Genomic DNA, 13,999 nt, shown 5'->3' with positions numbered 1-13,999 from the left:
CTTTGTAAATGCGTTATTTGTACCTAGTTTTGATTTCATTTTACCGCGCTGCCCAATCTGAAGAACACGAAATAAAATTTTAGCAAATATGGCCATCACTGATAATTTTTATGTCAAACTGTAAGTTATCTAGAAAAAATTCGACACTGCAATACCCCTTTTAGTACTACAAACTTTCCTAGTTTCTTGTTGTCAAGCTCTTCATATGCGCAGCTGCTGTATCTGAATCTGGCAGCTTTTGTATCCATTAAACGTATGGTAACAACAGGCAACTGCTTACCATAGCAATATTCATGGCTGACTCGCGTAGCAGGTGCTATTCTTTTGCGAGGATCACCGTATGGTGTAACTAGGTCATTTGTATGACATCCCATGAGATATTGAACATGCTTTTTTCCGTTCATGTTCAAATATGCTTCTGCTGTACATATGGAAAGGCCGTCGTGTGACTGGACTACTACCACGGGCCCGAAACACAGCGAGGAAAAAGAGTCAAAAAATATATTAGAAATGGTAAAGACAACAAGTAAACGACAACCGATGAGGTTGCAGGATTACTGGTCGAAGAAGGCCAAAAACTAGGTTCGGAAAAGGGCGACGACTTACGCTCATGGGCCACTTCTGCGCCGGCTAAACTTAGTTTAACTTGCAACAATAGACATTAAACGTCATCAACCACCAACCAACAAAGAGCAAAAGCAGTATTGTTGCTAGAATTTGCTATCATTAGATAAACCTTCCGAAATAGATGTGATTCCGAGAGAATTGATTTAAACGATGATTTTGAGATACATAAAGGAACACATTGTCGCTTCTGCAATGAGCAATATGCGACATTTGAACCAAACTAATCAAATCCTTCTGTCTTCCCTGGCCAAAATCGACTTCGACCTCATGTTTGACAACAGATATTGCTTAATAGTTCGGACTAAACAGGCCAATCGTATTGCCGCCATGTGACCTGAGACCTTAAACCTGATAATTGGTTAAAGTTGTCTTGAGAAATGAGACGAATCCCTAACATGCTGTGGAAATGGCCTTTTTTATAAAGTTGATCAACAATCACACAATTTAGCTGATAAAAACATTTACCAACAGTCATGGAGCAACAACAGTAGCAGCTATGGCTGGATGCTACTGACGGTACACCAAAGCAAGCAAACACAAACGTATAACGACATAACACCATAGGGGTAAGCAAAGAAAGTGCAGATGAGATTGGTAGCGGTGCTAATGGTTATGAGGATGATCGTAATAGTAGCACCGCTGGTGCTTATGATAATGAAGAGAACAATGAACGCGACAAAAACAGAAAACAGACAATTGGCGAAGACGAAAGCGGACAGCTGCAAAAGACTGCTTCCGCTATTCAGAACGAGATCACACGAAGAGCTCGTGCTTAGTGCTCCAAAGGGTTGTTCAGCTACAGAAGACATCGATCGTTGCCGGTTTCGTAAACAATGCAACGTAGTTCTCTGAATCGTCGTTGTTGTACGTAAATGCAGTTGACGTTTGGTTCGTCTGTTTTGTGGTGCGTGACGTAGCACGGCAAAACCACGAGCTCGAAATTTTCATTTTGACTATTTACAACAGCTCAGAGCACGTCTAGGACATTATTATAACTACTGACCGAGTTTCCGCTGGCACGCCAAGTTATCTCTCTGCTACGAGGATGTAATCCACTATCTAATTTTTAATTTTCAGGTCCGTTCGGCTTGTTTCTACTATCGACTCCGTCATCCCTCCAAAATCGTGAATGCGCCTGGATAATTTTGTGTGGTCATCCGGTTATAAAATTGCTTTAGACATTTCATGTGGTGTTGTTGAAACCGTTAACACCCAACTGTTGTCCAACTCACTTTCGTTCAATCCATACAGCATGACCCTAATTTAGAGGCCAACGAATGCCGCCAGCTGGGTAATTCGGGGTTAATAAGTTTAATTGAGCAAATAGAAGATATATAGCAGATGCCTTCGCACTTTACTGTTCAAATACGTCTGGGGTTGTAAAAGTCTCAGTCAAAGGAGGCCTACACGAGTCTTTTTACCACCTTTTTTTTTTAACCCGAACGTTTTTGTACACGAAACATGAACAATGAAAGCTGATTTGGATAAAGGTGCTAAATGATGTCCGTTGAAGGTCCGCCATTTCTTCAATAGGTGTACCTCAGGGATAGCGATCAAGCGCTTGAGCCTATCATTTCGTTATCTTTTAAAAATGTATTCCCAGCCACTTAATAGAAACAGAGGCTGAATTTCGTTAAGTGTAATATGTTATAAATTGATAACTCTTTCGGCGAACGTTAAAATATGCTCTCCGTCTTATGGGAATCAACGAAAAGATCACCAGATGTTATGGAAGTTCTAATAGTACACTAGATACGCCCAGGGGCAGTTCGTACATTATCGGTGACCCTGATAAAATTAATACAGAAAAGGTGCTATCCGTATATTTTCATCTCATCGGTCACGTGATGTGATGACAAACTAACTACAAGCAATACTACGTTTATAATTTCGCAATGCGCACCTAAAAATCTGCCTACAAAAAAGTCTATATATATTTATTATCGAAATATTTAGTTATCGACCTTACATGGTGGTAGAAACGCGGCGTGTCGAGAATGGAATTTTGCGTTACGTGGCAGAATCCGTTACCTTCCTACACTTCTGACTTATAGGTTCCGCATGTCCTAATTTATTTTCAGTACAAATACTGTTAACTTATTTTGGAATGAACTACAGTTCTATACATATTGTTGTCATAATATAGGTGATCGAACTATGTTAGTGCAATGTTCTTTCAGCAGATCTTTCATGCCAGCAGCCATACATGAAAGGTTTGTGTCTTATATTGTTCTGTTTTCTGTATTGCCGTTGTGTCATTTTTTTTAACAGTGGTTTCTTTAAACAACTACAGGGCAGTATCGTTCCCAGATGACATGCTTTTTCTGTTCCACACGTATGAGGACGTAAAGGCGGAAGCAAATATCAGGATCAATAATGCCCTAAAGTATATTACGAAAGCATTTTATTTGCTTTAGTAAACACCGAGTACACTTAAAACTGAACTAGTTATCTTAGCCTGAAGGCCACATTGATAACGGCGAAATTGTCCTAAATAATTTAAACCCAACTCTCACCTATTCAACGATCGTTTTCTTTGGTTTGCCGCTATAGAGAACTACGAAGGGATCAGAATTGATCACTTAAATAGGGTTTGGGGCAATAACTAGGGCTTCACGCTTGTCCCGTCTTCGCAATAATAATGTCTTTATTTGACTCTATGTATGCCTATCGTGCTTCCATGAAACCTCTGTTGTGGGACCAGCTTGCACTCTGTGGCGGTACGTCTGACTTTAGGTCACAGAGATTGGCACAGTTCTATTGCGCTTGGCCTTCCTTTATCAAGATTCGTTTTGAAGGCTCGCGTCCAGCATAGCATAGAACGCAGTGTTCACTGCTTATTTAAGTACCGAACCGTAACGAATATTTTCGAAACGTTGTTTAGGAAACTAGCAGTTATTCCTAGAATTAATTGACTTCTATCAAATAAGAAAAACTTAAGACGTAATAGAACGCGAGTCCTGATTAATTCTCCTGCGAGTTAGTTTATACTATGCGTTTACTTAGCACGACCGACAGGAATTACATGCAATAGTGAGGAACAACCCTTCATTATCAACCAGCTCAAACGATCTTGCTGAGCCTAAAGCTCAGGACTATTATTTGGAACCTTGTTCATTTAATTAGTACACGACAGATTCTTACATAGGGAAGACGCGTAGGAGAATGTTTCTGGTATACCTCAACATTGTATAGGATAAAGCATATGTTTCAAACAGAAGACCTGTTTTAGGTATAAGAGATATAGCTATTCCAATTCAGTTAAATCTCTAGATTTCGTCGGAACGTTCTAGGATCATTGTAATGTATATATAATTTTTTTATTTAATACTTAGGTTACTAAATTCATTCGCTACTGCACAAGTACAAATATGTACATGATATGTATTTGTAGAAAACACCATACTAGGACGGTTCCCAGCTTCAAACAGTTCCTATACCGGTCACTATTGCTTCAATAGAATAAAGTATTGCTAAGCAAGCTTGACAATAGAATAATGCTTTGCTAACACTTACATTTTATGTCAGGAAAAAAACAGGGAAAGGCCAAACATGTAGCTTATTTCAAAAATGTTTATCTTTGTGAGGATGAGATTAGAAAACATACGGGACATATTTGCCTTAATGTTCCTAGTTTCATTTCAGTTTCCTTTAATTTGTATTTATAAAAATTAACAATTGGTTCCTAAAAAATTGTTGGCTCAATATACTGGTGTCTCTTAAACAGATCTGTGAGTTCATAAGCCCGTTCTGTTTACTCAAAAAAAAACACTAAAACTACGATGGATTGTTGTGTGATAATTTTCGGGCAAACATATATTATAATGATGCAAAATTTAGTCTGTAATATACACACCAAACATGTACACTTATTACTCAATAATTTATTATCTAATAGATACTCTTGCCTATTGCCATAATCGGCCAAACCTCTCATTCCATAGTTGTTCCTACTACGACTGCTTTTAGTGCTGCTGTTTTATTGAGCTACTGTAAGAACCCTCTATTAGAATAAGGACCCAGTGAAAGCAATCAAAAATAACCGGACAGAAGAAAACATTACTACCTGTGCATATATTCATCGCCTATTCCGTTGCTCGGACCTTTACTGCAGAACCCATATCTTTCGCCTAGAATCGAATTCGACCGCCTTCGTATACCTTCAGTTAGTAAGCAAACTCGTTACCACTGCACCACCGCAGGGAAAATTCCACAATTAACCTAGGAAATATACCAATAACTATATTAAATACCGTTATAAACACGTAACTTGGGAATCATGACGAATAAATCTGAGTAAATATAGCTGCGGCAGATGAGCCATGTCTAAGATAGCCGATGTATGCAGAAAAGGCTTAAAATTTAGCGAACTTTTATGCTATCATGGGAAGTTATGGCTGCATCTTACAAATTCTAACAATTGCTTGACAAATTCTAAAATTGCTTGTCTAATATAAATACGTTTAATTTTGGCATATATATAAATCAAAACTATAACCAATCCTAACATATGATGGTTTATCTTGTGAATTTGTATATAGGTAGGCTTTTCGAATTATAGCCGCACGAGATGATCATGGTAATATTAATGAACATTTATTTTGCATTCTTCGGAACGCTTGTCTGAAATTCAACTGTGAGTTCTTTCAATAAACGGTAATTGCTGTGTCTGATAAAGCCTAAAGACTCACACATCTCTGCTTTCGTGGACAGCTTCCTCTAGTAAAGCAATACGTTCCTGTCCTTCAAGTCTCAATAGTTGGTCAGCTCTTTGCCAACCTCCAGTCGTTTACACCATTCGCGCACTATGTTCTCACTTAGCGCCTCATTGTCTAAGGTCCTCACAGATCTTCGATAAATTTTTATCAAACAAGTTACTGTAATCATTGAGGAATAAAAATTTCGACCGCTAAACGTTGATTCACGAGACTAAGAGATGTTACTGAACTCCAAAATAAATCTAATCCGTTTTCACTTGTGTAAGTTTCTAGAAAACTGAAATATTAGTCATGCGTAATCATCTCGTTTCAAAGTCCGCCGGACTCGCTTGTAACGGCTTTTCATAGACGTAAACATATTTGAAGGAAGTTTCAAGCACTTTTTGAACATGCTGTATGCGCAGGGCAGTAGAGAAGAATCCCGCACTAGCTTTACGTAAGCTTCCTCAAGAGAAATATGGAAAAAACTACGACAGAACAATCTTTTTGAGGAATGACATCGCTGCGCAATCTCCTCGCCACAAGTAGGACCAGACAACGCGGAGCGTCTTGTTTGAAGACCAACTCATGCACAGGACAACTTGTCTATCTTCCTTATTTCTTATAGCTGCTAATGTCGACGAACTCATTGACAATTCACAGGAAAAAGGCTGCCATAGTTAAGCCCAACGAAATTGAAGACTCTAGCTTAGGCAAAGTTCAACGTATTAGATCATTTCATTGAGGATCCGTTGCTCGAAACTACTCAGGTGCACCTTGATTGATCTCATGAAGTACAACATTGTACGCTGATTGAAAAACGTTTGGTGTGAGAAAACGATCTACAGCGGTAACCGTGTATCTAGAGAAAATGCGTATTGATTAACCACCATTAATATTAACAAGGGCAAATATTAAAATAAGAGCTTGTTGTTTCGGTCAATAGCGGAATCCATATTAAAAGACAAGGCCACTTGATTATCACAAGACATTTATAGGTGAATGTAAACGATGTACGTGTATGTCAGTCGCTAGTTCAGAGAGGCTGGGGTAGCATTAGGGAAAACTGCCATACCTTTTCCTCTGTCGAAGTGCCAGTCGGTTCATCACGTTAGTTTTGCGCAACTGTACAACAAAGACAATCCGAACGAACGGACCAACGAGAATTATTAAGCTATGACTGTCACACGGTTCTCTGCCCGCTGCTTTTGTGTGTGACGGAATGATGCCATTTGGTCTGCTGACGCCAGAATGAAAGTGCCTGGAGCTCGGAGCATCCAGCAACATAACCTTGCTTCATAAAGAGTGAGAAGATGCTCGCATTACGACGTGAATTAAATAATTGCATGTATACGATATGCACACACACACAGTGCTATAATAGAAATAAAATAAAAATACCAATAATATGTAAGTTCTTTGTAGTCAATCAATTAATCAAACCTATTTATTAACCTCTGTCTGGTAACATCTCAAACGCTTGAGAATAAATTGGCATATTAAGCCTTATATACTACCGTATATGATATTTATGGCCCCTTCACGAATCGAGCTAATTTTACGGAATTATTTCGGACCTACCAATAATTGTGTTATACAGTACACGCTACGTACTGTCACTTTTCTGTTATAGTCATCAGGCTCATAAAACCCTTGTATTGTACGTAAACAATGGTAAAAACCGTGCACTGCGTGGCGCCTCGCGACACGTTAGAGCGACCAAGTTCTTTTCAGATCTCGTCCGTAACGACCTCCGCTTGATAAAATTCGAGATCGATTTACGCAAATTTTCGATCCCATGTCACCAGGCTCCTCTCAAATGCTGATTTGCCGGTAAGTTGAAATAGCAAGGAATAGGGGTCTTCGGCGAACAGAGGCATCGCTGCCAAGCGATAGACAAGCTGGTTATATGTTGCCTGATGCAGTCCCAAAGCTCTTTCGAAAAGCGAGGCTTTTGCTTAGTTTAAACGCTCCGCTTTTAGATCAGGCCAGTTCCTTATGCGGTAACTGGCGAAACTTTCAGATCGAAAAGTCACAAAGCAGTCGAAAGCCACAATCGGTGAAAAGCAAATGTTCACGACAAAACGATCAAGGCCTTTCTACATCCTTCTGTAATGTAATAAAATTCCGAAACGGTTGAACATGGTGCACGTAGGAGCGACTGTTCCCATAAATAATAAGGCAATCAATCAGAAACGCCCACAGTACGATGGAGGTATTAGGACTAACTGATCTCGTCGTTATATCGCCGCCTTTCACTGTTGTATTATAATGAGTCCACAAAGGTATATAAAGAACATAGAACGATATTGGAGGATTTGTTTTCGATGTGTAGTACACAGCATACATGAATAAATGAAGGAAATATTCTTTTGGCACAGAGCACAGTAAATACAATAGGAAATGAAATACTCATTTTGACGAAGCGGATTTTTCGTTTCAGGTTTGGAGTGAAAGTTTTTTTTTTGATAATAATAATCAAATAATGTCTAGCTACTAAAAACAAAATAGATGCACTCAGATCTCAAAAACCGTTCTTCCACATTCATTGAAAAAATTGATCTCTTTGCTTGATAATATTACGAAAACTCTACTTAGTTGGTTTTGAATCTCTATCTACAATCTGGTGGCTCCCTATAGGACTGTCTAACGCTGATATATTCCAGAGGAAATATTAATACTGAGGGGTTTCAACGTTGCACAGTTTATTGAGTTATACCGAGAGCCCAGAAAGAAATAGTTTCTAGATTTGCAAGCGATAGCTATTCCTACCCACACCAATAGAGGATGGAGGAAACAAATTGACGATAACTAGATTTATTAAGGATTTGGAAATAGAGAAAACTTGCATTTGCTCAATATTCCATTATATTCCACCTGTTTACACGCAAGACGTATTTTACCTAAATCTTGCAGATCCAAATATGTCAATACAATGTGTATTGATTCATATGTAATGCGAGAAAGGTGAACTTAATTTTATTTAATTACATATAGACGGTGTAAGGCGAAGGTTTAATACAGGTATAAGAATTCATATGAAGTTTGCTACTTGTTCTTCTCTAAGTATTCTTAGTATTACAGGTTTTATGCCTGCACCCCTGGCCTGAAATCCTTTCATACGCGGAGATTTCGCCGCGTAATTAAAACGGCGAAGTGCACGTTTTCCGATTAGATCTTGTTCCTCCTATATGCGTCCGATAATATCTATGGGCTGCAACTACATTTAAGTTAGTCGTTATCGACATGTACATATATATAAACGATGGACTCGCTAATGAGCAACAGCACATATCTATTTTGTTCTAATGTGACAAAAATTTACTTATTATCAATATCTCTAGTTTTATATGATGTAAGTTCTGATTTGCGCAACATAAGTTAATTATCCCACCAACACCATTAAGTGCGCTAACTTAAATGTTCGAGAAACCCACGAAACGTTGAGACTGAAATAACTGAGACAAACAGTGTTTCGTTGCGTCTGAAAAAGTACAAAATAGAACCGCGAATATTATCACAACATGTGTCCTAAGAGGAGCCGAAAAACAATTTTTTCTGAACCTAGTTCCTTAGACTTTGCGAGAAACACTCGGAAGTGGCGGATTTTATACCAATAGTTCACTCATTTCGGATATTTAGATAGTTTACAAAGTGTTACCTGTTAATATGGTATAAGACAAACCTTCGATGTACCTTTTTCATAAACTTTATGCTACATATTGTGTACCGCAGATTTTTGTAAACCTTTTGCGTCGCGCTCTTTTCTGACAATTTCAGCTTCTTTCACCAGCTAATTCTCACTAGGCCTATTCCATTGAAATGATTCTTATTCATTATTAAAAAGAGGAATATTACTTCTTTTACTTGCGGGCTATGTCGGATTATATACCAGAATAATAGGAATTTTATGCAAAATGGAGCCTGGAACTGTACTATATTCTATTCATATATGGGGAAGAAGTTCAATAAAAGCCCTGTGCACGCAAGGTGTTTCATTTGTCAAAATCGACTATAAGATCGGCGTAGTCATTCTAACTTCAGTCAAAAACTAGGTTACTAAGATAATTGTCGAAGTGTCACTTGCGTTGAAGATGCTATATGAGTATCATATACCACATAAGTTTTTTTTTAACTTATTAGCTTTGGGCTAGGACGAAACGTTTAGCGACTGTCGAGTTTATGCTAATTGAACTACTCACGCAAAAACAATTTCGTAATAAAAAAAAAGTGCTCATTGTTTTTTTTCTGTCATCGTAAAGTTTTCATATACTGTATAACTTCTCGTTTGGTGTTGTTTATCGAGTACTGAAAATGTTTCATAAGTGGCTTTTCATACGTTATTTATTAATATCTAAAATGGCGTATGTCTAGTGGAGCAGATGTTGAGTGGCGTAACGATATTCATACTCTCGTATATAAAACAGATCAGTTTTATTAGAAAACTATTGATCATTTTTTTTAAAATTACTCGGTTTTTTTCTTTCGATTTCTCAATAGTAACACTGCAATATGAATACACTCCGATCCAACTTCGTTTACCTAGGGAATTAATGGTTTATATTGCAATACGAACGCTAAGATAACGGTTTCCCTGCTTAGGGAAAGAATAATTACCGCTATATAAACCAAATCGTTCAGTTGCAGACCCTTAGAAACGTCGAGGTTTGCTATATTTGATACGTAGTCATTCGCCATTCAAGTGCCACGCAACAATTCCATCATGACATTCACGCGTGCTCCGATGCTTTATAGCGAATTAAACATCAGAATCGCAGACTTCAAATTTCGCGCGGAACAGTATACACCGACCGGAGCTGCTACATTTAGACAGGGTTCCCAGTCTCCGATCAAAATAAATCTAGTATTTCCCTCTCTCAGCCTGTGGTCGCCTGCTGAGGATCTTCCCGGTGACTTCGCGAGAGATTTTATATGACGTAGAGTGTGTTAGAAAAAAAGACTTGTCCTTTAAAAGTGGTACGGCATTACTGTTCAACGTGATTTTATGGACCACGATCCTTTGTCGATCCGTGTTGTTCGAACTAGTGTTGGTGTGACGCTGCTCTGGTTGAATCGCTGCGCGGTGCTATAATGAGCTCATCCCCATTCGTCTTGCGTCAGGCACGAATTCGGAGTAATATGGCTAAACTGCCGAGTCCATCAGATATTGTCATCCTAGCAGGAAATTCCCATCCTGATCTAGCTGAGAAAATTGCAACGTAAGTTGTGTACAACTGTAAGCGTTTAAGGTTTTGAAAAGCGTATTTTAAGCACATTGCACTGGCAGATATACAGCTTTAAATATGGAAAATTCCATTGGACCTATGTTGACGATTTCTCCTATAGGTAACATCTGGTTCGAGTTCCTCTATCGCCATTTAGTTATTGTAGTTAAAGTGATACGTACTAACATAGGCGAATTTTTAGCTTGGGTGTTCCGACGTCAACGATAACATTAGTGTACAAGCATCAGTTCTACAGTTACGACATCGCAGATAGCGGAACAAACAGACGTGTTGGATCGTTACGTTATTGTTTTTAGCACGTGAGCAGTCAATGATGGCGATAGGCGTTCCTTGCGTTTATTTACGTCTCTAGACGGTCCATGCAATGTATCTAGTCTAACCACTTGTTTGATCTACCTTAGCTTTCGTTTGTCGATTAATAGTTGAACCCATTGAATCAACAAACATGCAAGAGGTAGCTCACAATGTGGAAGAGAATCAAAGGGTAATTACAGACGAGTTTTTATGTGGTGTGCACATGCAGTAAATTCAAACGCATCCTACAGTGAATGTTCTGCTTGTCGAGGGGGTACAACATTACCTGATTTACATTCCTCTTCATTTACATAACAAGAATTAATTTCATAAAGAATTAATTATAATTTACTAGAAAGAATGATAGAGATCGTAAACCTATGTTTATCGAGGGAACGAAGGTTTTTAATAGGAACAATATTTGATTGCAGAAGCTTTAATATTATCTATAATTTTAGTAGATGCCAAAACCTCGCATATATTCAAACTGCACAAACAGAGCTAGTTTAAAACAATGTCCATTGCTTTTTCAATGATACTTGTAGCTCGTGATTTACAAGCAGATGAGAGCAGATAAAACAATGTTTATCAGCATAAATATAGCTTATCTTAATTGTAAAAATAGTTTTCCGTACATCTTTACATATATCACTAACATTTTTTTCGTTATCCCTAAGAGAAATGCAACACTACACTCCTATTGTATGATTTTCGATATTTTGAATTCAAAATCTGGATTAATTTCATTGATCTTTTTTAGTATGCAATTTTCGTCTACCAAAACAGAAATTCGACCAGTCGGATATTTTGAAGTGTCTTCAACTAACACGAGCTGTAATAGAAGAATGTTTTGGTTTCATGCGGGCCATATCTCACTCGTAAAGCAATTTTAATATTTAAGGTTGCGTTGCATCGTTATTGAGCAAAGCTTTCTCAAAAGAAAATATGCTAACACTTGCATGTTGACTGAGTGCATTTATTTATGCATGAGGATTGCCGTTGTAATAGAGTCGCTCCGAAAACCGCTTTCAGCAGTGACTATCCTAAAAAAAAGCAAATTAGGAATACTAGTGCCTTTACTCTGCCTTTTGCAATACAACTCGTATTGTAGCTGGTTCTTAACGTGGATTTCCCAAAAAAGTGAACATGAAATTCCAAAACCTCTCACTCTGGCAATTCCACCAGATCTGTCACCCGTAATTGGTGAACCTAAGTTACGCGCAGATGTAAAAATTGTGAGTGAAAAACCCAGTTTGAGAACCACGTTTTTATGAAGAAACTAGACTAGGGGGCGTTGTTTCAGAATATGATCTCAAAATATTTACTATAGACAAGCGTAGCTATTGCTTCCGACGTATTAAGGGATAACCTTTGTTTAATTAGTTCGAATAATCAGAATTCTACCAAGTTAAAACGATCCTAAGTTTCGGAATTAAATCCGGAAAACCTCCTGAGTATAGAAGTTTGTATGTCTTAAAGTTTTTTCGTTTAGAAAAATAACGGTGCAACTTCCATTTACATATTATTGGGCTACCAAATTTATAGCAAATTCAAACTGTAGATTTCAAATGCTTTAGGCGCATTTTTACTGACGTTGAGTTAATCGCCGTGTACTGTTTCTTGCTGTTCTGATTGATACGTTTGAATTACCAGTTAGTTTATCAAACGTTTACCTATAGCTAAGATGTATTCTTGTGACTTTAAAAGTCAGGAAGTGACCGCCACACATAAAAGTTAAGAAATGTGTTGCGAATCGCTCGAAAATTTAATTAGAGGAACTAAATATTTCTTAAAAACAGAATCTAAAGTTTGAACAGCTGATAAAAAATATATCATGTTACATGTGAATTAATAGTAATATGTAAATATCCATGATTACTTTGGCTTGTGGCACTGTATTTTTCTAAGAATAGCTTCTTTGGATTTTCAGGCGGTTGGGGACACGTATTGGCAGCTGTTCGGTAGTTCACGCCAAAAATAGAGGTAAATTGTTTTGTTTGCTACTGTTCTTTCTGGACGTTTTATGATTTTTATTATTTTTGCACATCAATACATAGTCATTCAGCCCTTCTTATTTAATTAATATTGTACTTTATGGCCCCGAGTATGTGTGTTTTCACCTTGGAATCATATTATCCTGTTTCGCAGAATCATACCTCTGATTTAGGAACTGCTCTAGCGAGTGTGTATTCTCTTGGTAAAGTCTGACGATCTAATATCAGAAAAATATAATTACAAGTATTATATATATATATATATATATATATATATATATATATATATCATAAAATTAACCGCATTATAGATGGAACTGCTTGCTACTCCCGATTGAATACGGCTGTCGAACTCACTGCAGTCCGTTACCCAGTTGTTACATCAGTCGAGTTCAGTGTTATAGAAAGACTTTGGCTGTCTGCTGTGTGCGCGCGAAGTGTTGTGACTGATTCCTCGCTGATCTGATGACTGAAGAATTTTCTGCCAAAGTCAATATTCAACATAATCTGTGGTGGAAACCACAGTTAATATGTAATTATTTATTGTAACATTTTCGCTACTGTTTTACGTATCGATTACTCAGTTAAACTCACTATTGAAGCATGCATCAAGCATAATTAAATACAGCAAATGCTAGGAGTTACCATAAATGACGGCAGGATTAGCAAGGGGTATTGACTGAATTAGATACCACAGCCTATTTAGTTGGGGTGACGTCCGGCATGAACGACCCTGGTAAAGAGAGCGAGAAAAGCTCACTAAGCTAGACGATGGTTAATAACATACCATGAAGTCGTAGTTTATGCACCACCTGTGGTCGCTTTTCCTTGACAGTCACAAAATCAGAGCGTACAATATGAACAGCTTAGGAATCAAATATCTTTTATTGGTGCCTACACTATACCTTCATGATTATACACCTATTTCTGTCAGGGGAGCAAGAGAGTATGTAATGTTGCAAGTTTCATTGAATTTTCTCAACGTTATTTTTGCTCAGTGAACTGAAAACATAATAAAGTTGTTGTTTTTGCTGAGGTCTTATTCGAAGAAAGTTCAGTACCCCCATCTCTCGTACATGTGGGCCGTTCATTTCACGCCTACTGTATTCAGTATGTCTCTTTTAAGTGGTACTACCGCCAT

The 13,999-nt window shown here is 37.8% G+C and overlaps 1 protein-coding gene across 2 annotated transcripts in view; it reads left to right on the top strand.

The window, feature by feature from the left end:
* Window positions 1–9,781: 9,781 nt before the first annotated feature.
* LOC111265013 (phosphoribosyl pyrophosphate synthase-associated protein 2) overlaps window positions 9,782–13,999 on the top strand; it is a 16,829-nt gene continuing 12,611 nt past the window's right edge. Inside the window, exons 1-2 of one of the 2 annotated variants that reach the window (XM_022841333.2) lie at window positions 9,782–10,543; window positions 12,795–12,847. In XM_022841333.2, coding sequence (XP_022697068.1) covers window positions 10,416–10,543; window positions 12,795–12,847 — 181 coding nt within the window. In that variant the 5' untranslated portion in view covers window positions 9,782–10,415. The remainder of the gene's footprint in view (window positions 10,544–12,794; window positions 12,848–13,999) is intronic. The other variant, XM_022841332.2, reaches the window with a different exon arrangement.

The sequence above is a fragment of the Varroa jacobsoni genome, unplaced genomic scaffold, assembly GCF_002532875.2.
Source record: "Varroa jacobsoni isolate VJ856 unplaced genomic scaffold, vjacob_1.0 scaffold_923, whole genome shotgun sequence".
Classification (NCBI taxonomy): Eukaryota; Metazoa; Arthropoda; class Arachnida; order Mesostigmata; family Varroidae; genus Varroa; species Varroa jacobsoni.
The sequence above is the reverse complement of the archived record's forward strand: the minus strand, read 5'-3'. Positions and strand labels throughout refer to the sequence as shown.